This window comes from Lolium rigidum, chromosome 2, assembly GCF_022539505.1.
Source record: "Lolium rigidum isolate FL_2022 chromosome 2, APGP_CSIRO_Lrig_0.1, whole genome shotgun sequence".
Lineage (NCBI taxonomy): Eukaryota > Viridiplantae > Streptophyta > Magnoliopsida > Poales > Poaceae > Lolium > Lolium rigidum.
This window is the reverse complement of record NC_061509.1, coordinates 25,181,225-25,205,710: the sequence shown is the minus strand read 5'-3', so window position 1 is coordinate 25,205,710 and position 24,486 is coordinate 25,181,225. Positions and strand designations below refer to the sequence as shown.

General features: G+C 51.9%; 2 protein-coding genes across 2 annotated transcripts; both read right to left on the bottom strand.

The window, feature by feature from the left end:
• Positions 1-12,727: 12,727 nt before the first annotated feature.
• On the bottom strand, positions 12,728-18,902 carry LOC124691448 (amino acid transporter AVT1C-like). The gene is made up of 11 exons (XM_047224727.1): positions 18,664-18,902; positions 16,597-16,928; positions 15,268-15,482; positions 15,138-15,161; positions 14,841-15,021; positions 14,480-14,699; positions 14,249-14,384; positions 13,973-14,135; positions 13,823-13,866; positions 13,684-13,746; positions 12,728-13,059 (listed from the first exon to the last, which is right to left on the bottom strand). Exons 1-11 carry the CDS (start codon positions 18,870-18,872, stop codon positions 12,967-12,969), a joined length of 1,680 nt encoding a protein of 559 aa, XP_047080683.1. The 5' UTR covers positions 18,873-18,902; the 3' UTR covers positions 12,728-12,966.
• Positions 18,903-20,697: 1,795 nt separating this feature from the next.
• LOC124691447 (pre-mRNA-splicing factor ATP-dependent RNA helicase DEAH7-like) lies at positions 20,698-23,973 on the bottom strand. Its single transcript, XM_047224726.1, has 2 exons — positions 23,747-23,973; positions 20,698-23,666 (listed from the first exon to the last, which is right to left on the bottom strand). Exons 1-2 carry the CDS (start codon positions 23,890-23,892, stop codon positions 20,813-20,815), a joined length of 3,000 nt encoding a protein of 999 aa, XP_047080682.1. The 5' UTR covers positions 23,893-23,973; the 3' UTR covers positions 20,698-20,812.
• Between the last annotated feature and the right edge of the window lie 513 nt (positions 23,974-24,486).

Sequence of the window (24,486 nt, the reverse complement as noted above, 5' to 3'; positions counted from 1 at the left end):
AGACTCGACCGCCGGCTGTGAATTGTTGTCTTTTCTAGATGCCTATTCAGGCTACCACCAGATTCCTTTGAATCCGGCTGATCAAATAAAGACTTCGTTCATTACCCCGTACGGGGCTTACTGCTACACGACTATGCCATTCGGCTTGAAAAACGCAGGCGCCACCTACCAAAGGTGCATGCAAAAGTGTTTGCAGGATCAAATCGGCAGAAATGTTCACGCATATGTGGATGATGTCGTCGTAAAAACCAAGGAGATGCCTACCCTCCTTGATGACCTGAGAGAAACCTTCACCAATCTGCGAAGATTCCGGATGAAGCTCAACCCGGCCAAGTGCACTTTCGGCGTGCCAGCCGGCCAACTCCTGGGCTACCTCGTCTCTCGGCGAGGAATCGAAGCCAACCCGGAGAAGATCGGTGCCATTGAGAAGATGGAGCTGCCGCGGTGCCTCAAGGACGTCCAGAAGTTCGTCGGCTGTCCGGCTTCCTTGAGCCGCTTCGTCAGCCGGCTGGGGGAGAAGGCACTGCCCCTGTATCAGTTGATGAGGAAGGCGGACAAGTTCGTCTGGTCACCGCAGGCGGATGAAGCCTTCCGTGACTTAAAGCGCGTGCTCTCAACCGCGCCAATCCTTGCAACGCCGGGTTCAATGGAGCCGATGCTGTTGTACATCGCTGCCACCAACCGAGTGGTTAGCGTTGTCCTGGTGGTGGAGCGCAAAGAAGCCGAAAACAGAGAGCAGCTGGTCCAGCGCCCAGTCTACTACCTCAGCGAAGTGCTCTCCCAGTCGAAGCAAAACTACCCCCACTACCAGAAGGTCACCTACGGTGTCTACATGGCAGCCAAGAAGCTCAAGCACTACTTCCAAGAACATCCCATCCGGGTGGTTGCCACAGCGCCTCTGGCGGAAATCATCGGCAGCAAGGATGCCAACGGCCGAGTTGCCAAATGGGCCCTGGAGCTAGCCGCCCACACCATCCTCTACGAGCCACGCACAGCCATCAAGTCGCAGATCCTCGCGGACTTCTTCGTCGGCCCGGGCTGAGATGCGGTACCTGCCGCCTGTGCCGGATTCCACACATTGGAAGATGCACTTCGACGGCTCGAAGATGCGCAACGGCTTAGGAGCCGGCATCGTCATCACCTCTCCCAAGGGAGACCGGCTGGACTACGTCCCGCAGATCCACTTCGCCGCATCCAACAATGTGGCGGAGTATGAAGCGCTCATACATGGGCTGAAGCTGGCCAAGGAGATTGGCGTGCGTCGCATACTTTGCTTCGGCGACTCCGACTTGGTTATACAGCAAGCATCTGGCGACTGGGACGCGAAGGACGCCAACATGGCCTCGTACCGCTTCCATGTCCAGCAGCTATCCGGCTTCTTCGACGGCTGCGAATTCCACCATGTGCCACGAGCAAACAATGAGGCGGCTGACGCCTTGTCCAAGATTGGCTCAACCCGGCAAGCCATTCCGCCGGGTATCGCCTTGGCGGTTATCAAGAGGCCGTCCATCATACCGTCACCGGATTCTGATTCAATATTCGTACCGGCTGACCCGGGGGCTGCTCAGCCGAACCCGGGGGCTTCATCGCCCAAGTCGGGGGCTAACAAGCCGAACCCGCCGGCTACCATGCCGAACCCGGGGACTCCTCAGTCCAACCCGGGGGCTTCATCGCCACACTCGGGGGCTAGCAAGCCGAACCCGCCGGCTAGCAAGCCGAACCCGGCGACCATGCAGTCGAAGCCGGAAGCTCCCACGCGGGAGACCCTGTTGGTCGGCGTATTCGAGATAAGATGCGTACCTTCATGGGCACAAGAATTCCTCTCCTACCTCACCGACGGTGTGCTGCCCGATGACAGAGTCCGGGCCGGGCAGATTGAGAGAAGGGCCAAGGCCTATACAATCATCAACCACGAGCTGTACAAACGCAGCGTAAGTGGGGTGTTCCAGCGGTGCGTCGAGCCGGCTGAAGGGATTGAACTCCTACGGGAAATCCATCAGGGTGAGTGCGGCCACCACGCCTCCTCCCGAGCCATAGTGGCCAAAGCCTTCCGGCACGGTTTTGCGGCCGGCTGCGCTCGGAGACGCGGAAGAAGCCGGTGAAGAAGTGTAACGGCTGCCAACGCTTCGCCAAGCAAAGGAACACGCCGGCTTCCGCCTTGAAGACCATCCCCATTACCTGGCCATTTGCCGTATGGGGCTTGGATATGGTGGGCCCATTCAAAACAGCCCGAGGCGGCATGACTCATCTCTTGGTGATGATTGACAAGTTCACTAAGTGGATCGAAGCCAAGCCAATCAAGAAGCTGGACGGCTCCACAGCCGTCACATTCCTCAAGGAAATAATCGTGAGATATGGCTACCCGCATAGCATCATCACCGACAATGGTAGCAACTTCGCCGAAGGCATCTTCAAACGCTACTGCGGAGAAATGGGGATCCGGATGGACCTATCATCCGTAGCGCACCCAGAGACCAACGGCCAAGTGGAGAAAGCTAATGGCTTGATCCTAGCCGGCATCCGGCCCCGGCTGGTGGAGCCGCTTGAGCGCTCAGCCGGCTGCTGGATTGAAGAGCTGCCCAGTGTGCTGTGGAGCCTGCGCACGACGCCAAACCGCTCAGTCGGGTTCACACCCTTCTTCCTCGTATACGGGGCCGAAGCCGTCCTGCCGACTGATATCGAGCACGACGCGCCAAGGATCAAGCTATACACAGAAGCTGAAGCCAAAGAAGCTCGCGAAGATGGAGTCGACCTGGTTGAAGAGGTCCGGCTGATGGCCGAGTCCAGGTCAACCGTATACCAGCAAAGCCTCCGTCGCTACCACAGCCGGAAGGTCAAGACCTTAGTATTCCGAGAAGGAGACCTAGTGCTCCGGCTGATCCAACGGACAGCCGGACAGCATAAACTAGCATCCCCATGGGAGGGTCCCTTCATCGTGAGCAAGGCGATGAGGCAATGATTCCTACTATCTCATAGATGCCCAAGAGGCTAAGAAAAACAAGCCGGACAAGGCTGACGAGGAGACTAAACGTCCCTGGAATGTCAGGTTACTCCGCCCATTTTACACATGAGAACAGGAATGTATGTATCCCTTGTATCCCTTTTGTGAGTTATAAAAAAGCTTGCGCCAAGAGCGCCGTTTCCGACAAGTTTTTCGCGTACTTTACCTTGTTTCGCCAATTGGCTTGAACCCTCTCACGCGGTCGGCTCAGTAACGTGATCCGGTTTCCGACAGCCGGCTTCCGATCCAGCTACAGACCGCAACCCGGCTGTCCGGTCGGCGGGAGTAAGGCCTAGGGAGCCGGCACGCGAAAAACGACTAAGGGAAAGAGTAAAAGCGAATTGACTTGCAAATTTTCATAAAGTGTCGGATTGCCGAATTCAGCTCGTTCGACTGAAGTACCGTCGGCCTCCCTCAGCGGCCCGCTCTTGATCCGGCGACGGATCGCAAGTCGGACGTACGACCGGCAAGAGCACAGCCAAAGAGTGGGGCGGATAGGAAAAAGCGAACAAGTCGAAAGAAAGCAAGCCGGCACACAAATGATTAACAAACACATTAAAGTGTGCCTTAATAAAAGGATAATTATATTGTCTTACATATGCACCCGGCATCCCGGGGATTTGATAAATTGTCTTGGCAAAAGAATAACTGAAAAGCAGGAAATCTAAGCCAGAGGGGCATCAGTGGAGCCGGCTGCCGGGTCGTCCTCAGGCACGTCCTCCGCCTCCTCATCGTCCATATAATCTCCGGACGGAGGAGGGTTTGGGTCCGCGACGAAGAGGGTCTTGTCGACGAACTCGGCGATGGTGCTGGCTCGGGCAAGGCGGGCGGCCTTGAGATCGACTGGGAGTTTGTCCTCCACGCTGGCCCGCCGGAACTCAAGCTGCGCCAGGTCCACCTCGTTGTACCAGGAGAGGACGAAGGACAGCGCCATGTCGGCACCAGCGCGCGTGGCCGACTCCTTCCAGTCGAGGAAACGGTCCGGCGCCCGCTCCATCGCAGCGATGAGGCCGGAGATATCTTGCGGCGCCGCCTCTTCAGGCCACAGCATGGGCACCAGCTCTTCCGCCGCCTTCCGAAGTTCCCAGCCAAGCTTGGTGATGGGCTCGATGCGGGCAGCCATGGACGCCAGGTGATCCTCCATGCTGAAGTACTCCAAGCTACCCTCGCCAGTCGCCTGCCTCCGGGACTCGCGCTCAACGCCAACGGCTGCCAGGGCCGCATCCTGCGTCTCCGGGAAGGCCGCTGCGGGAAGAAGCATGTCAGAAACCACCAAAAGCCGAAATAAGCTGAAAAATGCAAATTTTCGAAGTCCTAAAGTAAGACTGGCGGCAGCCGGCACGAGCCGACTGCCCCCAGCCCGAAGATGGAGATTCCGAAGCTCTAAAGTGAGACTGGCGGCAGCCGGCACGAACCGACTGCCCCCAGCCCGAAGATGGAGATTTCGAAGGAGCAAAGCAAAAGCCTGGCGGCAGCCGGCACGAGCCGACTGCCCCCAGCCCGAAGATGGAGATAGCGAAAAAGTGAAGTTTCAGCCGCCGGCTACCAACCTAAGCCGGCAGCCGACAGCCGAAAGCCGGCAAAGGGAAGGAAACATAGAGGCACTCACCCGACAAGCCGCGATCAAGCGCGCCAATCCCCTCCGTCCAGCGCTTGGCGGTGGCCGTCAGCTCCGTGGACTTGGTGGAGACTTCCTCCGAAGCGCAAGCCGTTGCCGCTCCACCTCGTCCGGCCGCCCGCTCGGCTCCGCCGGCTTCTCCTCCCCGTCCTTCTTGAGGGCAGCAAGCTCCTTAAGGTGGTTAGCCTCAGGCCGGCGCAGCCGCTTCGGCTCCCCATCAGCCACCTGCAGCTTGGCGGCCGCAGCCCGGTTCGCCTCCTCGCTCGTGACGCACTGAGCGCGGACAACTCGGAGGTCCGACTCCAGCTGTGGGACCCGGGCGGCCTCAGCTGCAAACCGGCAAAAACAAGCCGTCAGTACGAAAGAAACGACAGCCAACACAAAATAAGACATCAAGTCGAAAGAAGCATAAAGCTTACCCTTGACGGCCTCCAGCTCACGAGCCAAACCGGCCCGATCCAGCTTGGCCTTGTGGTAGTGGGTCACGGCGCGGTTGTATAGAGCGGTGCGCCGATCCGCCACAGCCTAAGGGAAAAAAAAGTCAGTATGCCAGGCGAAACCCGGACCGGCTCCAAGCAGCCGGCCCATGCCTCGGAGGGCTACCAGGATGATAACCAAATCAAAAAACAGTTGAAGCATACCTTGCTGGCTTCCTCCACCTTGGCGACGTTAGCCGCGGCCTCGGTTGCCCTGGCCTTGAGATTGGCCTGCAGGCTGGAGAAAAACATCTCCACCGATGCCTGGCCGGGGTTCCCCTCCCGGCTGGTCACCTCGTAGGAGTCGGCGCGGAGCCACGCCTGCTCCATGGTGGCGGCCGAGCCGAGGCTGGAGTCGGAGGCGGACGGCACCTGAAGAAGAAGTGCGCCCTTGGCCACGTGCGAGGCCTTGCGGTGATGCCGATGAGGTCCCCGTCCTCACCGGCGCGCGCGAGTCGGCGCCCTCCGTGCGCGCCGGCTCGTCTCTTGCCGGCTCCTGCCGGGCCGGCTCCTCCGTCATCGGCTGCGGCGGCGGCGTCGCTCCGGGCACAGCAGATGGCCCAGCCGGCCCAGTCGTCTCCGGCGCCCGAGGTGCCTCCTCCGGGCTTTCATCCAACACCACCACGCTCGGCCTGGCTCCGGCTCCGATCGTGGGCGGCGCAGCCCTACCGGCTCCGGTTCCGGTCGCAGGCGGTGCGGAACTGCCGGCTCCGGTCGATGGCGGCATTCCCAGACCAGACCCGGCGGCCGGGCCCGGAGGACGAGTCCGGCCCGGGAACATGTCGTCCGGCGTCGCCCGGCGAGTCGGCTCAACCCGCGTGCCGCGATCGGGCGCCGAGGCCAGCGGCACGGCGAAGGAAGGCGCCCCTGCGGCGGGCGACGGCGGTGTAGATGCGCGCGAGGAAGGCTGCGGCGTCTCGCTCCCTCCTCCGGCGGGGAAGCGGCGACACAACGCGCGGAGCTTGCCGGGAGCCGCCGCCATGGGCAAACTTGATAGGGGCCCTAGCCGGATAAACAAAGAGATAATAAGCACAAAAGTAAGGAAAGAAAAGGAATCAAACAAGAAAAAGAGAGAAAGAACTCACCCGGCCTTCTCCGGGACCATCTTCGGCTGCTGCCGGCGCAGTTTCTTCGCCTTCGCCTCCAAGGCGGCGGTGGAGCCAGCTCGCTTCGTGCCCTTGGGCGCTGAAGTCGCCGTGGTGCCTGGCGGCCTCGTACGCAGAGGCACGGCGGGGATGGGCCCCGTGCCGGACGTCGCCGGCTCCACCTCCTCCTCTTGTTGTTCTGGCGAGGGGGGCGGATTGTGCTCCCCCTGGCCGCCTACATCGAGCGCTCGCGGCAGGTCGTCGTCGCCGGCATGTTCGCCGGCTTGGTCAGCCGGATCGACGTGATCCGGCGTCCACCTCTTCGTCGCCAGGTCGCCGTCCTCGGCGTTCTGGCGCTCAAAAAGCTAGAAAGACAGAAAAAACATGAACATATAATGAGCCGGAAGTCGGCAGAAGACAAGGGAAGTCGGCCTCGCAGCCGCAAGCCGGAAAATGGCAAAGACATGGGACTTACCCGCGCCGGCGGATGCTCCCTGTCGTGAGGCACCAGCCCGTAGCTCCAGCTCTCCGTTAGGTTCGCCTTGGTGATGTGGTTCACCCGGCTGGCCACCTGGGCTTTGTTGAGCGGCGCCATAGACGTCCGGTTCGGATCGAACCGGCCGGACATGTGCCCGATCTTGTGGGAGCGCATCTGGAGCGGCAGCACCCGGTGCTCGGCGATGGTGCAGAGGAGATCTTCGGCGGTCAGCCCGCCATCGGTGGCTGTCGCCAGGAAGTCCCACAGCAGGTTCACCTCGGCGTTCGGATCCGTCGAGCGGGCGTTGTGGCTCCAGTTGATCCGGCCGACTGGAGGAGCCGGGTTGAACTCCGGCAAATTGATCCGGTCGACGAGCGCCCCGTCGTTGCGCACGTAGAAGAATGACATCTGCCAGTTCTTCACCGAGTCAACGGTGGGGATTTTAGGGAAAGGCGTACCAGGCCGAGTGTAGATCGAGGCGGCGCCACGAGGCCGCGAGCGGCCTTCGGTGGTCCGGGCCTTCAAGTAGAAGAGCCGGCTCCAGAAGTCAATGTCGGGCCACAAGCCGGCGTAGGCCTCCATGAACGCTACGAAGCAGCTCAGGAGGACGCACGCGTTGGCCGGCAGGTGGTGCGGCTGAAGGCCGAAATGGTCAAGGAACCGCCGGAAGAATGTTGAAGCCGGCAGGCCCAGCCCGCGGTCGAGGTGCGCGCCGAAAACGACGCGCTCACCGGGCTCCGGCTTGGGCTCCGCCTCCTTGCCAGGCACCCGCGTGATCACCGACCGCGGGATCCGCCGGAGGCGCACCAGGCGCTCGATGTCGTCCTCGCGCATGTAGGAGCCCCTCCATGATCCGCTGGGGGACGCCATTGACGAGGTCGAAGAAGAAGACGACCGAGGAGAGGCGGAACGGCGAGGAAGAACCTTGCGACCGCGGCGGCGACGGCGGCGGCCGAGGACGCTCCGTCGAGACGCGCGGCCCCGTGGCGCCGGATTGATGGAGCGGCGGCGGCGGAACGGTGGAGTTTCGGTCGCCGGAGTTCGCCAGCGGAAGACGTTCGCCGGAGCAGCGAAGAGCTTGGGCGCGCGGAGAGCGACGGAGGCAGGAGCGCGAGGAAGGAGAAGTGAGCAAGTGCCGCCTCGGTACCCTCCCCTGCGGCATTTATAGCCGACCGCGGCGGGCAGTTGGCCTCCACGTGGCGATCGTGGCCACGCCGCCCGGATCTTCTGCGCATTAACGTCGCCCACGACCGCTACCGTCGCCGTAAACCGCCACACCACGTCGCCCACTACCGCACCGGATCCGGAGGGACATTGATGTGACCAGACGAACCGACCGCCAGGCCAGGCGTCAGACCGGTCAAGTCGGGCGCAGGGCCCGAGGCGGCGGAGACCCCGGCGCGCAGCAAGCCGGAGCCGGACAAAAAGCTCCACTCGAACCAAAACTCTTCAGCAAGGCGGAGGCGCCATCAAATCTTGCAAGAAAGCAAAAACTATACAAGTGTAAAAAGCGGCCGGCTGGGAGCAGCCGGCAGGAACGGGCCGGACGAGGGCGTAGCCGGCTGAATGAAAATTCTCAGTCGGCCCCTCCAAGTGCCGTCAAATATATTCAAGAAGCCAGGAAAACCTGCCTAGGTCCTTCTAAACGCAGGACCTTGCCAGCTTCGGGGGCTAATGTCGGGGAAGACCCGGGTAGGGCAATGGACGCGGAGCAGCCGGCTGACCACCGGCCGGCTCGCGGCAAAGGCCGGGCCGAGGAGCAGCCGGCCGGCGCCGTGGCCGGCTGGTCCGGAAGTCGGCTGGCTCTAGGTCCTAGTCGGCCTAGCTACGGCCGCCAATGCCGTAGTTGGGCCGGCTTCTACAAGCCATATCCGACCGGGGTCCGCACCTCGGACCGACTCGAGGCCGGCGAGTCTTGCACTCGGAAGGAACCGGGTTGGTGATCCGGGTTCCCAAAGTCCACGCTGACTTCATCTTCCGTAAAGCGCGGGGCACTGTGGGGCAATAGTGCCACGCGCCGGACAGGCCATCATGGCTTACGACGCACCGTACAGGCTACAGTGGCTGACGGCGACAGAGACACCTCCTCTCCATACCGCTGACCCGGGCAGCCGGATGGGACAGGCCATGACGCCTCAACGGCTCCTGACGTCACCGCCTCGGGAAGGAGCGGAAGCCGAGCCGGCCAAGCCGGCCGGTGGACTATAGGGTCTTATATGTAAAGTGCCGGTGCCTATATAAGCCGCACTACCCCTCTCGTGCGAGAGGACGATCGATCACTTATTGCTTTCACCTACCTACGGAGCTGCCCCGTGAGAGAGACCATCGTCTCCCTTAGCCTCTCGTGGGCCAGCCGGACACAGCTCTAGGAGCACCATTGTACTCGTGTGATTACCGTATACACTCATAGCAGGAGTAGAGGTTTTACCTCCACCGGAGGGCCTCGAACCTGGGTACGTCGCCGTGTCGCTCGTGCCCATACCCGCTTCCGGATACCGCCGTGAGATCTCTCAGGAGCCCCTTCGATTAGCCACCCTATGGCATATGCCGTGACGATACCACGACAATTGTTTTCTCCAGCTCGATGACCCTGTATTGTACCCATTCTGCAGTTTCTTCTGCATCCACCTTCCTTGCCCACGTATGAAGGGTGGAACCCTGAATGCAGGTAAAGCCCAGTGAAGTGTACTTCTCCACTGCCGTGATAGCAATGCCGTGCACCAAGCAATGTTGCGGCGGGTCAATCATGGATAAGCGGTCCTTTCCCAGGTCATACTTGGCGATCGCGTTGCCCCGCCGGACAGTGAAGTAGACTGCATCTCCGACGAGGGCGCCTCGCCTCGGCTGGACATAGGGCGTGTAGAAGCGTCCCAAGGGTCCATCTGCACGCGCCTCTCGGTTGTGCCGGGCGTAGATTTCACAGGTGTTGTCGAGGCATACCGGCGAGCTCCACTCGCCGGTTTGTGACGAGTAGACGCTCGCGAGTATGATGTCCTTGCACTCGTGGGTGGCCGCGAAGACGACGCGGAAGGGGCCGCCGCGGCAGTCGAGGTGGTCGCAGCCGTCGGCGGCGCAGAGCACGGCGGCGGAGTAGATGAGCCAGTCGATTTCCTCCGGCTCGGGCGGCAGGTGGTGCCGGTCGCCCGTGACGGGGTCCCAGACGAGGAATCCCGGCAGCATGTGGATGAGGACGCGGCCGTGGCGGCAGTCGAGGGGGCGCGTGCGGCGGCCGCCGTTGCCCGGGTGCGGGAACTCCGGCATTGACGTGGTGGAGGGGAAGCGGGCGGGCGGGTCCCCTTGGAACACCATGAGGCGGTGGAGGAAGCCGAGGAGGGGCGGGGCGCCGTGGAAGTCGCGGTAGCTGCGGCGGAAGCCGGGGTCGCGGATGACGCGGAGCCAGGGCTTGCAGACGAGGGCGGCGCGGATGAGGTGCTCGGGCTCGTCCGGCGGGAGGCGGAGGAGGATCTCGGCGATGACGTCGTCGACAAGCGGCGGCGGCGGCGGCGGCATGGTGCGCTCGTGGTTCGGATGAGGATTGCGGAGAATCGGTGGGAAGAGCCGACAGCAGTTTGGTAGTGAGATTAAAGCCCAGGATAGCTAAAAGTGAAAGCCCACACAGAAGCGTCTAGGTAGAAAGCCTACACAGTCCTCTCAAAAAAAAAAAAAAAGCCGTGCACACAAAAAAGTTCTAAAACCACCCCAAAAAGTTCTAAAAATATACACAGCCATATACGCAGATTCAAATGTAGTAAAATATACACAGCAAGTACTGATGTTTTCGTCGCGCGGCGGACGAGAAAAAACCGTTTTTGTTCGCGCATCCGTTTGCATCTGGGGGCCTCCCGCCCGACGCATTTCCGCTTTTATGATGTTTGAAAAACAACAAAATAAAGAGTTTCAACGAAGTCATAGTTATTACATCCAAATTTTAAAAAGTTTACATGAAAATAAGATGATATTTCTCTAGGCATGGTCTTCATGGCCAGCCAATGTCCACTGATGCTTAATCAGATCCGTCTGCAGCCGTTTGCACACGGTCTCGTCAGTGACTTCTACATTCATATGCAGATATTCCTTCCAAGATAAAGCCACAGGGAGTGACGTAACCAGTTCAGGTTGGAATTTCCAGTGGTTCTCATTGCGGCCATCAGGACGCTCGTTCTCAACCCTTTTCACTACTCTCGTCGTCCCCGTGAGGATAATGATGCTCCTCCTGACATGCCCTCCACCTCTGGTGTGATGCCCTCTCCGTTCGAGCCGACTCATCATCTTCGTGCTCGTCCTCGTCCTCCTCCTGATCGATATTCTCCCACTCACTATGGTCTCTCTGCTGTTCTTGAGCCGACCTCTTATCGGGATGCTCTTGCTCATCCCGAATGGCAGCTAGCGATGGTTGAGGAGATTGCTGCTCTTGAGCATACTAGCACCTGAGATGTTGTCACTCCTCCTTCCTCTGTTCGTCCCATTACCTGCAAGTGGGTCTACAAGATAAAGACTCGCTCTGATGGTTCTCTTGAGCGCTACAAGGCTCGTCTTGTCGCTCGCGGCTTTCAGCGGGAGCATGGCCGTGACTATGACGAGACCTTTGCTCCTCCAGTGGCTCACATGACCACTGTTCGGACTCTCCTTGCCGTTGCTTCTGTTCGTCACTGGTCTGTCTCTCAGCTTGATGTGCAGAATGCTTTTCTGAATGGTGAGTTACATGAGGAGTTCTACATGCAGCCACCTCCTGGCTATTCTATTCCCGATGGCATGGTCTGTCGTCTCCCTCGCTCTCTATATGACCTTAAGCAAGCCCCTCGCGCTTGGTTTCAGCGTTTCACCTCTGTGGTGACCTCTGCTGGTTTTGTCCCTAGCGCACATGACCCTGCGCTCTTCGTCCACAGATCTTCTCGTGGTCGGACTCTCCTTTTTCTTTATGTTGATGACATGATCATCACAGGTGACGACCCTGAGTACATTGCCTTTGTCAAGGCCCGTCTTCGTGATCAATTTCTCATGACTGATCTTGATCCTTTTTGCTACTTTCTTGGGCTTGAGGTTTCATCTACCTCGGATGGCTTCTATATCTCTCAGGAGAAGTATATTCAGGATATTCTCACTCGTGCCGCTCTTGGTGATGAGCGCACTGTCGAGACTCCTATGGAGCTCAATGTCCGTCTCCGTGCCATTGATTGCGATCCTCTTCCGGACCCGACTCACTATCGTCACTTGGTTGGGAGCCTTGTCTATCTTGCTGTCACCCATCCTGACATCTCCTACCCGGTCCATATTCTGAGTCAGTTCATGTCTGCTCCCACTAGTGTCCACTATAGTCATCTCCTTCGTGTCCTCCGCTATCTTCGTGGCACTATCTCCCGTCGTCTTTTCTTTCCTTGCTCCAGCTCTTTATAGCTTCAGACCTACTCAGATGCTACCTGGGCTAGTGATCCATCGGATCGCAAGTCTCTTTCTGCCTACTGTGTCTTTCTTGGTGGCTCTCTCATTGCTTGGAAGACCAAGAAGTAGGTTGCAGTCTCTCGTTCGAGTGTCGAGGCTGAGTTGCGAGCGATGGCTCTCTTGACGACAGAGGTGACTTGGTTACTTTGCTTATTTGAGGACTTTGGTGTTTTTGCTAGCGCACCGACTCCTTTTTTATCATACAGTAATGGTGCCATCAGCATTGCGCGTGATCCGGTGAAGCACGAGCTCACCAAATACATTGGTGTTGATGCCTTCTATGTGCGTAATGCTGTGCACGATCAGGTTATGGCCCTTCATTATGTGTCTTTCGAACTACAGCTTGCTGACTTCTTCACGAAGGCCCAGACTAGAGCACAACATGGGTTCTTTCTCTCCAAACTTAGTGTTGTTGATCCACCATGAGTTCGAGGGGGGTGTTAGTGATGTATAAACCCCTTTACTGTATATTTCCAGTGTATGAGGGCTTCCCTGCATATTGTATCACTGTCCTTTGGCCTACAGTGAATACTAGTTGCTCATTCACAACAACATGTTGCAACAACTGCACTCTGCCAATACAGATTTATGGAGATTCCAAACAACTGAGAATTATGTAGCAAAACTAAGTGGTAACGATAAAAATCCATCAACACACAATCGTATCATACATGCATGGAGTTGCCACAAGTAAAATAAGGATAGAAACTTAATTTTACATCATATATATATCGGTAGGTTTGACTTCATTGCTGGGAAAAATTTATATGCCCCGCTCATAGATAGCTTAATCACACATACTGTATAATAATGTAGTTGAGCGCGCAATCTTCTCTTTTGGGCTTTCTTCGGTTAATTCTCTCCACCCCTCAGTAGTTCTGGATAATCCTAGAGATGGATGAGTATGTCCCCACGCAAGCACAGGTAACCCCTACGACAATGATGAATGAGCAGACCACAACCTGTAAAATATTTTGTTTAGTTATGTTCAGTTGTCTCAGTATAATCTCATCAGATATATTCCCTTCATGTCAAAATATAGTACATATTAAATATTTCCCAAGTCAACATTTTGTAGAAAAGGGCAAGTTTGTAGGAAAAATATCAACTTCAACAAATAAAATAAGGAAAATATTTATATAAATTGGTCAAATTTTCAAAAGCTTGACTTAGGGAAAAACTAGTATGTACTGTATTTTCGCATGGAGTCATATCTGCTAAATTTAAAGTTAATTTAATTGACTAAGTTTGTAGGAAAAATATCAACATTACAAAATATAAAATAAATACATTACGATTTTTTTTAATGATGTATCTAATTATATTGATTGTGTACCATGGATGTTGCTATTTTTTTAAACTTGATTGGAGTTTACGAAACTTGAATTTGGAAGATATATGCACTAAGTTTTCTTATGGAGGGAGTACATATCTTTTAAAACTTACGTTCTTTCAAAAAAATAAAAAATTGTGTTACGGAGTAATTTAGTTGACAATGTCATCAAAATATGACTTCATAAACTTATGCGTTCTGCCTGCATATAAAATAATATTATACAAATATAGCATTGGAAATACTTGCGTACCTGATACCAAGCCACTTGTGTCTTGAGGATAGCCAAAAAGCAGGCACAGGGTAGAATGTAGGTCTGAAATCAAACCATAAGTCTCACCAATCATGGACCAAGTACTTAAAAGCTGATGAAATAATCAGGAAAAACTTACCACAAGCATGGCGAGTAAAGAACCAATCAGAGCCATCACAAGTGCTGTGAAACATATACACAAGAAAATGGGGTTAGTGGATGAATGAATCTTGTACTACTACTGTCCAATAAGTCAGTGATTTATTCGGGCCAAAGAAAATAAACTAACCAAAAAAGGGAACCGATAGAGCAACGATGAGGGTTGATATCACCAGGGCTGATCTAAGCAAGATTATGTTCGAGTACTTCTGCTGACTTCGGGGCAGCAACTCTTCCAAACTCATAGCCAGAGGGGTTATGGTTAACGCATATTTGGTTATTGGATTTGCTACCTGCAACAGATGTCAAGGGACAAGTTAACATGATTGAGAATGAAGGCCACCGCTATCTAATGTGCTTAGTACAGAAAAGTGGGCTCTGAAGTAGTTTAGAAAAGAGAAATTACTGTAGCCCAAATGGCAATCTTGGAAACCACCAGATTCTGTGGTAAGTTAAGTGTGAACTGAGACTCGGTGGATTCACCAAACATTTTATATCCCATCACTGCAGCGGCAGCATACAAAACAGTAGATAACCCAATGCTGAAAATAAGCACAAACAAAAATCTGAGTGCTGAATTTCTGTAAAAAAAGAGTATGCAATATGGATGGATTACTGTCCCAGGTTAGGAAATTACCAAGTGAACATAATGGAAGGAAACTGGTTGCGATTTTTTAGAGAAGAATAGATGTTTGGGAACACCCCATGCCCCGAGTAGCAATAACCGTACAATCCAATTGCAATGGGAATTCCTGGGAGGTTTAATGTAGACCCTTTGTTCTCAAAGCCAACATCATCAACAACCCCGATCCAGAATAGGCAGATTACTAAAAGGATTGTTGCAACCACACCTCCAGCTGAAAAGTGCAAACAAACATCATGGTAAAAAATGTGCAGGGTATTGCGGAGCCTAGACACAAACAGTGAATAAGTTCTTCTCTAAGTAAACCTTATCCAAGCAGGATTACTATATAAGAAACAAGTAAATATATAGAGACCTGAAATGTAGCTTAGGCAGGTCAGGTCACGGAGCCAAGTGGTTGGCATGACAATGAGGGTGGTCAAGATTGCAAAAAATACATGGGAGTTCAGTGTCAAGCCCCCTATGGATATGTGTACATTGGGAAATAACTTTGATAGATTGTCGCTTTCCAATATCAAATACTCGATGCAACATGCCTGCGAGAATAAATTAGTGATCAGTTAATGTGTTGAAAATCTTTCAAATGGCGTTATTATTAAGGAATCAAAAACAGTTTTTTGGTTGAAATGGGTGTTTGGTAATGAGTACTTACATACAGTTCCACATATAGGATTATCTGCAGACAGTGAAGTCACACACAGGAACAAACACAATTTAGCATAACAGCATTCCCTGATCGAAATGTGCCCAAACAGGTTAATATGTGATGGAGGAGATTATACCGAGATAGCTATGCGGCCGTAGGTGCCAAAGGCGGCATGACCAATATCCGGGTACGTCTGAAGACCCTCCGTGCTGTCTAGGCAATGGCGCAACAGTACACCAGTATACCATGCGAGCACAGCAAATACAACTAGTATCACCAGTCCGACCCAGCCCCCTTGCTTAATGGCATATGGTGTCGATAGGATTCCGACACCACATAGAACATTTATTCCTGCATATTGAAAAGAATAATATTTTCGCTGAACAAAGTAACAAGAGAAGTTAATTATCAAGAGTTCGGAGATTTATCCATGATGAAAAAGGTATTTTTCGGGTTCAGTAAAAAAATACTACAGGTATTTCAAAGCAGACCTTCAAAATAAAGTACTACTGTTAATTTTCTTGCGACATATTATGGGTCAGCTGAAATATATTCCCGCGAGGTAAATCTTCAGTAATTCCCTGCGTGAATAAAAAGGTAAAATCTAGAGTGCCAGATCTGTACTTCCCACAATTTTTTTTTGGAAAGAAGTATTTCTGCATAACATGGTTTATCTTGAAGCAACAGTACAGCCTTCAGATCTATTTTCGTTGTGACAACTGTCACATCGTTGTGCTGACGCATCAACCATGTGATGTCCCTATTAGTACGGGGAAGAGGAAGAAAATTTGAAACGGTGGACCTGTGATGCGGCATATCAACAAAGCAAACCGAGGGTACTCAATGATACATAATTGACCATTTCGTGTACTACTTGATGGATTGATTGCTTGTGCTTGAACTGCTAGACACTTGGCTAAGAAGAACTGGTCAAAACAATTTCTGAAGTCATTAAGGGTTCAAGCCGAGCTTCAGATCTCTATCAAACTATCCTATGGTCAGAACATGCAGAGCAATTACAGCTACTTTGAAACTTAACAAACTAAAACATAGTGATCTGAACAAAAACAGTGTAATCTGTATGCAGATCCTTCAAAATGTAATGATGTATTCTTTTAGAGTTTTTAACTGGTGTAAACTATGTGTTAGTAGCTGTCGGCATAACACTGTAGCGCGTAAAAATTTCTACCTGGAGCATCAGCACAATGAACTTGGACATTGGTCTGTTGGACAGGGAAACATGTCTAGGTTCAGAAAACCTGATATTCAGCACTGGTACATCACAAGAATATTCCACCATGCCAATTATTGAGGAGCCTGTTTCTCATGCTCTACTGTCCAGGACAGCCGTACACGCATATAATTCATAGTTGGATCTACTGGTAGATTTACTTTCATCAATCAATGAAATCTAGTGCCACATACATTCTTGAAATTACTTCATGGACTTGTTCTAGGTGCTTACCATTCATCGCTCCCTGGGTGTAAGAGCATTGTTGATAGGGAGAAGGCCCATGACCAATTGCCGGTGCTTTTTGATTCTCTGGAATCTGTTGCAGAGATGGTTTCTTCGATGGGAGAAGGTACTGAGAACTCTTGTGGACATCTTCATGCTGCTGCTGCTGCTCATCGCTTGTAGTCGGGCGTAGGAGTGGCTTCACGAGATTGGAGATGATCTCGGGGGTTTTGCCTCGGAATGAGGAGTTGAGGAAAGAGTTAGAAAGTCTGCTTAGGGTCGGCGTCCCCAGGAAACTCAGGCTTGGAGATTGCACGCTACTAAGAATGTCGATCGATTGCCTGTTGAAATATAAGACAAGAAAATTGTTATGTAGATGAGATAGCCAGATAGGCAGAACTAAAATGTAAAAAATGATTAAGTGTTGACTAGACCATTTCCTGCCTGCATAGTAATGCATTATGAATGAACAGGTAACTGCTTAAATTCATTTCAATCTCCTACTTCTCCTGGTCTCCTGGAGGCTGGAGTATGAAGAAGAATGGCTGATTGAACATTGACTATGAGTGCCATCAAAAGCCATACGGAAATGCAATGGAAAAAAATGCAATATTAAGATTTTTTTTTTCTATAAGAACGTTTGTACTCCGAAGTTCCAATCATTGAATAAAAGCTAGAGATTATCAGATAATGGGGCATGCCACTTCATCATTGTGCTTGTTACCAATAAGAGCGTTGCTGCATTCCGTTGGTTGTGCCATTGTATAACACAAGAGATAAGTTCAGCAGGGAAACGACTTAGTAGCTCTATTAATGTGAGGTAGTTGAGGTTTTCTGTTTCATCCAACAGAATTTTGGAAGAATATGCATTTCCAGGCGTAAAAGCACACAACTTAAGAGAACGTACAAAACATTTTCACTTCTTTCAGATCAATTATTTAATAGAATTTGAGAACTGAGTTCTAGCTCAGTGGCAAGGCAAGCGAGTGCGCAGCCAGCCCACCCGGGTTCAAATCCCCATCCGCGGTAATTTCGCAGGAGGGGCGAATAAACCGAGTTATCATCCATCCACGTCCATTCGCGGGGAGAGTCTCATCCTACCTAACAATGTATAGCCAAGGGAGGGATCATTCCCCCGTTGGTCAACGTTGTATTATTTAATAGAATGCCATAAAAACCCAGACTCATTTCTGTGAACAATTTCATACACGCACAGCCTAGTCTGACAGAAGATGTGAAAATAGTGTTCCATTTTTAGAAAAAAATATTAATGTTCTGTTCTTGGAAAAATATTAGCAGGGTCGATTTTTAGAAGGGACACGAGGAATATTAGCAGGGTCGATTTTTAGAAGGGACACGAGGAGAAATACCGGACGAAACGAACATATATAAGTTTATGACAGCTAGGTGTGTGAGCTGGAACAACCCCACTGGCTAGCTGGGTGACCTGATGTCCGATGATATCTACAGCTATTGTTATGGCATGTCATTGGCATCCCCAATCAAAATTGAGATAATGGGACAGCATTAATAAAAATACTAACGACTGTTGTCCGGAGACAGGTAATAATAGTGCCAAACAGCAATCAAATTTTCCTACTCTGATGAGGATCCATTGCCGCAGCACGTGAGAAAATGATTCATTGCCACGTCAGCACCGTACATATCCAAAGAAAACTGGATGAACAGGGGGCAAGTTGGTTGTCTGTAAGAAAGCAGAGTTTGCACTGCTGAAAGGAAATGCCAGAAAACAGAGCTGTACTCTGCTCTTCTGAAGGAACGCTTGTAATGGGTTGTTCCAGTATTAATTAGAATATCCTTTTTTTGGCCTTAATTAGTTTCTTCCCGGCGTCCGGAGATAGTGTCAGCAGGTTGTTTGTACACAACAATTTTGCGCTGGAATGATCTCAGTTGCTAATAAGACATGGAAGTGGCAAGACACTAGGAACAGGATTTGCTCTCTGGGGATGAAAACCATCCGAGAAGAACACAGTAGAAGTGCAGATGAGGAGTTGCATAGAGTGTTGATGGTTGTACTGTATGGAAGACGGTAGGGGAAATCAAGGTAGATTGTACCTGTAACTCTGGGGCCATTGGTTCGTGTACGAGTTGGGGTGGCTGCCGTCGCTACCACGGGCGCGCGGTGTGGCGCAGGAGGAGGAGGAGTCCGAGGATGACCCATCGTCCTCCTCAGCGGCGCCAGCGTCCCCGTGGGTTGGGTCTTCCTCGTCGTCGTCGTCGCTCTCGATGATGAAGCTGCGCTCCTCCCCAAGCAGGCTCTTCATCGTCCCCTGCCTACTCAACTACACAAGGAGGAGGAGGCGCAGATGATAGGAGAGGACAGGACTCATTGCTCGCCTGGTATATATAACGGGACGGGACGGGAAACTGGGCCTACAGTAGAATTTATGCTCACATATTCTGCTCCCGGATGAGATAGCCAGACACTTCTCCATCCAGGGGGTTTCACAGTATGACAGAACCTGTGCTGTGTGAATGTGCTGTGGTCCGAAATGTAGGGAAATAAAGGCTGCTTTCGCAAGCAAAAATCCAAGGAGACATCATGATTCAAGTATTTTAATTACCCACCACGGCCACTAGTTGATGATGTCTTAGTTGTTCCTGTCTTGTACAGTGAATATATTAGATAATAACACACAATGACACTGACGCACACATAGTAACAGTGATGGGAGAATGCTGTCCTCAGATGAGATGACAGCAGTAGCTTGGCAAGAAACACGGACGGACAGAGTATTCTTTGCATGGTATGATTGACTGATCCGTAGTCTTTGTCAGCGGACGGACGATCAGATCCTATGGTTTCTTTATTCCCCAGATCAATTAAATTAAACTTCAATGGACCATGCCATGATATCTCAACTAGTATCGTGCACTGTTTTGGAAGGTATTCTTCAAATTCTGGATCTTCAACTTCTCCATGCCGGTGTCGTTGTTTTATTTATCACTCTGAATTATTGGATCCAATGTCCGAATCTCGACTCTGATAAGGCGATGGCACTAATCTCATCGCCTTTGGCTCGTGCTCACAAGGTCACCTGGATCAAACGAAAGATAATCAACTCAGATTTCAAACAACAATAGGAATAGATAATTAGATATACAAAAGACCCTTACTGCCAAATTTACTGTATAATAATCCCAAAACAGCAAATACTCATTGATATCATAAAAATGCAGAACATACACAGGCAGACTATTAGCTGGTCACGTAAAGCTTGTTTTGCGCCATATTGAAACAAAATATACTAATAAATACTGCCAGCATACGTGATAATGATTTATATTATATGGATAAATTTAGCCCGAGCAGATGAAAATGAAATCAAATTTTAAATTTCCCTGCCACAAGGCCCAAAAATGGACTTGCCACATGCAAGGCTGTCCTAAAAATGATAAAATGAACAATTACTCATAAATTTCCAACCAAGTTCTTATTACGGATTTAGGATTATAGCACTATCAGCAGAGATAGCAACCCTGAAGGAAAGAGAAATATAACTAGATTTAAGCTTTCAAATGTACATATTTAGCTACCTATTTGACATTTTAGTTGGTTGAAGGTAGTTCTTCATCTGGTCAACTTCCAAGCCTTTATATCCCATCTTAAGGAAGAAAAAGTTCACTGCCGCTAGCCACTAAACAAAATGCCACCACACAATGCTGTAAAAATACCGACCACACAAGTAACATAACAAACCTCTGGGTACTGATTAGTTGATGCTTCTGCATCCATACCATTTGGACCACTTTATCTTATTTACTCACTAAACATGCTGTAATGTGGAAACACCATGAAGGTCGCGAATTGGATAATTGAAAAGGCAACAGCAAGCTCTTTTGATACAGTACAAATACTTTTTCAGGGAGAAACTTAACTAGAATTAGAAGACCTGTGTCACACAAAGCACTTAATGCTATAGAACAAAATTATGAAGCCACAGTTACTGGTGTGATATGTAGGGCATACTGATCTTGCCAATGGTTCCCAAGAATGCATCTAAACTGATCTGCTAAAATTAACATCTAGACAAACACGACAATAATTCTATGCCTCATGCAATGTGCTTGTCCAACATCATGCATTCGTTCATGTGCTGTGTCCAACATCATGCATTCATTCACGTGCATGTAGAGTCTGTCAGTACATACTGCCACGGGCAGACTATAACAACACACAAACATACTCACTCAACCTTCCTACCTACAAACCTATTCGCCTTTTGGGCCTCGGATACATCAAACCTTTCTTCACGCCCGGCATAGCAACTTGCTGCTGCTTGCCTGTCTTCTCCTCCCTCCTTTTTTCTCTGCCTGCCGCCTCAGCTTGCTCCTGCCTCGGCTTCTCCATCTCCTCTTCCATGGCCATCTTCTCCTTGTTATGCCACCCCCTGCGATCAAGGAAGGGGGCATCACCCTCCTTCACAGAGAAGAACATGGGGCCCAAGTCTGCCAGCCAGTGCGGGTCAACCTCACTCACACACTGCATATACTCCTTGGTTGTCAGGACAAGCTCATGGTAGATGACGTAGTCGGGGGTGTAGCCGAGACCGTAAAGGGCGCTGCTTGGATGCAGGTGGCACGGCATCCCATTCCGGCAGTTGACGTACTCTCCAACACCCTTCAGCCTTGCGGCGTTCTGGAAGTACGCCGAGCATATGGCCTTCCTCACCCTGCCCCATTCCTTATGACACGATGTCAGAGGGATCCTCAGGGTTGTCAGTATGTCCACCAATTGAGACCTCACTTCACGAGCTTTCTGGAGACCCTTGACATGGAGGAAGTGGTCACTGCACCAGTCTCCCCTGCATTGGTTCAACTCCCATTGCTGGTATACATTGAGGAGTGTCAGATGGTCGGAGTCCGGGACAAAGAACTTCTCCCTTGCTGCATCACTCTCCTCTGCTCGATCTTTTGGCCGGAAGAATACCGATGGCACTGAGAGCATGGATACAATTGTCAGTACTTCCTCGACGCACTCCAGCTCATTCCCCATGAGAAGCATCTTTGCCAGGGTTGGGTCCAATGGGAAGTCCACCATCTTACGACCTAAACTTGTAAGGCCACCAACATTGTTCAAGGCGCCCAACAGCCAGAGCTGGTACATGGAGTTGAGGATATTCTCCTGGGGAGGTGGGTCCATGAAGTTGAAATCGAGCAAATTTTCAACGTTGAGGGATTTCAGCAAGAGGACCACGTTCCCAAGGTTGGTCCTTTGGATCTCTGGCACAGGGTTAGGGAGCATCTCATTCTGGTAAGCTAATTCGGTGAACAGCCTGTAGCATGTGCCTGGACCAGTTCTTCCTGCACGCCCTGCACGCTGATCTGTAGCTGCTCTACTACATGGAAAAACCTGGAGAGCATCCATGCCCATCCGTGGATTGTATACTTTCATCTTTCCATACCCGGTATCGATGACATAGAAGATACCATCTACTGTTAGGGACGTCTCGGCGATGTTGGTAGCAACGATGCATTTGCGAGTGCCCTCTTCCGCCTTGTGAAAGATCTTGGCCTGCAAGTCAGCAGGCAACTGCGAATAGATGGGCAAGATTGAGAGCTTGGGTACAGCTTTGGTGGATGATGATACTAGCTGCTCCATTCGCTCTGCAAGCGCAAAGCAAGCAGCCTCAATCTCTTCCTGCCCGGTCATGAAGATGAGGATGTCGCCAGGGCCACTTGTTATGTGGATTGTGATGGCCTGCTTCACTGCCGATTCCACATAATCTTCACACGGCGTTTTGCTGAACAAGATATTCACTGGAAATGTCCTGCCAGGTATGTGAAATACAGGCGCACCTCCAAAGAATCTTGAGAACTTGTCTGCATTCAGTGTTGCAGATGTGACAATTAGCTTAAAATCCCGTCGACGTGCAACAACCTTCTTCAGAATACCAAACAAAACATCAGTGTTCAATGATCTCTCATGTGCTTCATCCATGATGATAACCCGGTATTTGTCAAGGTCAGCATCCTTCAATGTTTCACGAAGAAGCACTCCGTCTGTCATGTACTTTATCTTGGTGTTAGCACACGTGACGTCCTCGAACCGGATAGCGTATCCAACTTCGTCCCCAAGTGCAGTCCCCATCTCTTGGCTGACACGACGAGCGACACTCATGGCAGCCACACGCCTCGGTTGAGTGCAGCCGACAAGGCCAGTCCTGGTGTATCCATCCTCATGCAGATACTGAGTCAGCTGGGTAGTCTTCCCGGAACCAGTTTCACCAACGACCACAACCACCTGATTCTCCCTCACAACCTCTAGCAGGTCATCCCGGGCAGCATATATAGGAAGATACTGCCTCTGTTCCGAAAGAGATTTCGATCTTGCGAAATCACTGACGGCCTCTGTTTTTTCCTTCATGTGCTGTGAAAATTTCAGCCTCTCTCTGGAGCCAGCATCGCCCTGGTCGCCACATACAACCGCATCAGCATCATCGACTTGTTCAGCTGTTTTCTCAACACCTAGAATATGTCCAAGCTTGGATCCAGCAAGCTCCCAGAACCTCTGTCTCAACTTGTTCATGCTCTGCTTCTCACGGATCTCTCTGACCAAAAGAGAACCTCTGCGCGCGATGATAGCCATGTCGGATGTCGGGTCCTTGAGCGGCATTACAGGCTCCGCTTGCTCTGATAACACGGCCCGACCATCGAGGAACGGGGGTTTGGTGTCATGAACACGTAGTATTACTTTATGCTCATTTTCATCATCGAATTCTGTCTGCACACATGTTCTACGAACGGCTCCGGATCTGCACAGCTGGCTGTCCTCCCACCGTGCATTCTCGGCGGTGATATGTGACAGCCTTTTGGTCTGAGCAAGAGTCATCCGAGTTCCATCTTGGCGAGTCAGCCTTGCTGTCTTGTTAATTCGAAAGGAAGCATCATCTCCAAGACAATTGTCAGCACTGAATATAGCGCTGTGTTCTTCTTCACGGTCATACCAAGCACGGTCGGCGTCATAATCCATCTCTTGCATCATCTCCTCGGTGATCTTGGGATTTCCATCAGCTGCTGCTGCTGCTGAGGGCCTCCTGTCAGCAACCTGGGTGTCCCTGCACGACGAATAAGAAGATCCTTTTGATTTCGAGGAGGGGGCGGAAGGGCGTAGAGGGGCAGGCAAGGAAGAACAAACGTTGTCCCAAGGGGATGCTGCAGCTCTGGCTCCGATTCTTCCGGGTGTATGCTCGTGACGGTCTGTCCTGCTGGTGGTAAATGCAGCGGGGGCCGGCGCTCCGTCCTTGTGGGGACGGCGAGGAGGAGGAGGAGCCCTGGACGCATCGTTGCCGCTCCCTTGTGTTTCTTCTCGCCTCATCCTCTTTGCGGGCAGGTCGTCGAGACCTGCAGAAGCAGCGGCGGAGCTCCTCGGCCGACGCTCGTGTCTCCCCGGCAGGATCAGACCCTGCATCGCGCCGTCGTCGTCGTCCTGCTGCCGCCGCCCTCGGTAGACGGTCGCCATCTGAGGGGACCGATCTGGACGAAGGAGAGAGGGATTCGGTTGTCCAAGCAGCCTAGGGCCCAATCGCTTCAGGGCCGACAAATGGGAGGGCGACGACGGCGGGCCGCTCCGGCGGAGAAAGCGGGCGACGACGGCGAGCTGCTCGGCCGGCGAAAGGGCTCCGGCGTCGACGGAATTTGGGGGCTGGGTTGGGGAACCGGTTGGGTTATATTGACTCGATGAAGTAGATAGAGTGTTACCGACTCGGACTCGTCTCTGCTTTTTCTTCAGAAACTTTCGGACAAAAAGAAATGTTCGGAGTGTTGCCCAAACTTCTGGGATGCAGATTTGCCGCACATGAGCACCAGTGCTCTCTATTTTTAAAATATTTAAACAATGTATATCTGTGTTTTAAAAAATCATCACATTTGTTCTAT

Coding starts and splice junctions, on each gene's coding strand:
- LOC124691448 (XM_047224727.1), bottom strand. CDS start 18,872: ATGAAGAGCCTGCTTGGGGAGGAGCGCAGCTTCATCATCGAGAGCGAC. Junction 14,136..14,248: donor AGATTGCCATTTGGGCTACA/GTAATTTCTCTT, acceptor CATCTGTTGCAG/GTAGCAAATCCAATAACCAA. Junction 13,060..13,683: donor CACAAGTGGCTTGGTATCAG/GTACGCAAGTAT, acceptor AATATTTTACAG/GTTGTGGTCTGCTCATTCAT.
- LOC124691447 (XM_047224726.1), bottom strand. CDS start 23,892: ATGCGTCCAGGGCTCCTCCTCCTCCTCGCCGTCCCCACAAGGACGGAG. Junction 23,667..23,746: donor CAGCATCCCCTTGGGACAAC/GTTTGTTCTTCC, acceptor TTCGTCGTGCAG/GGACACCCAGGTTGCTGACA.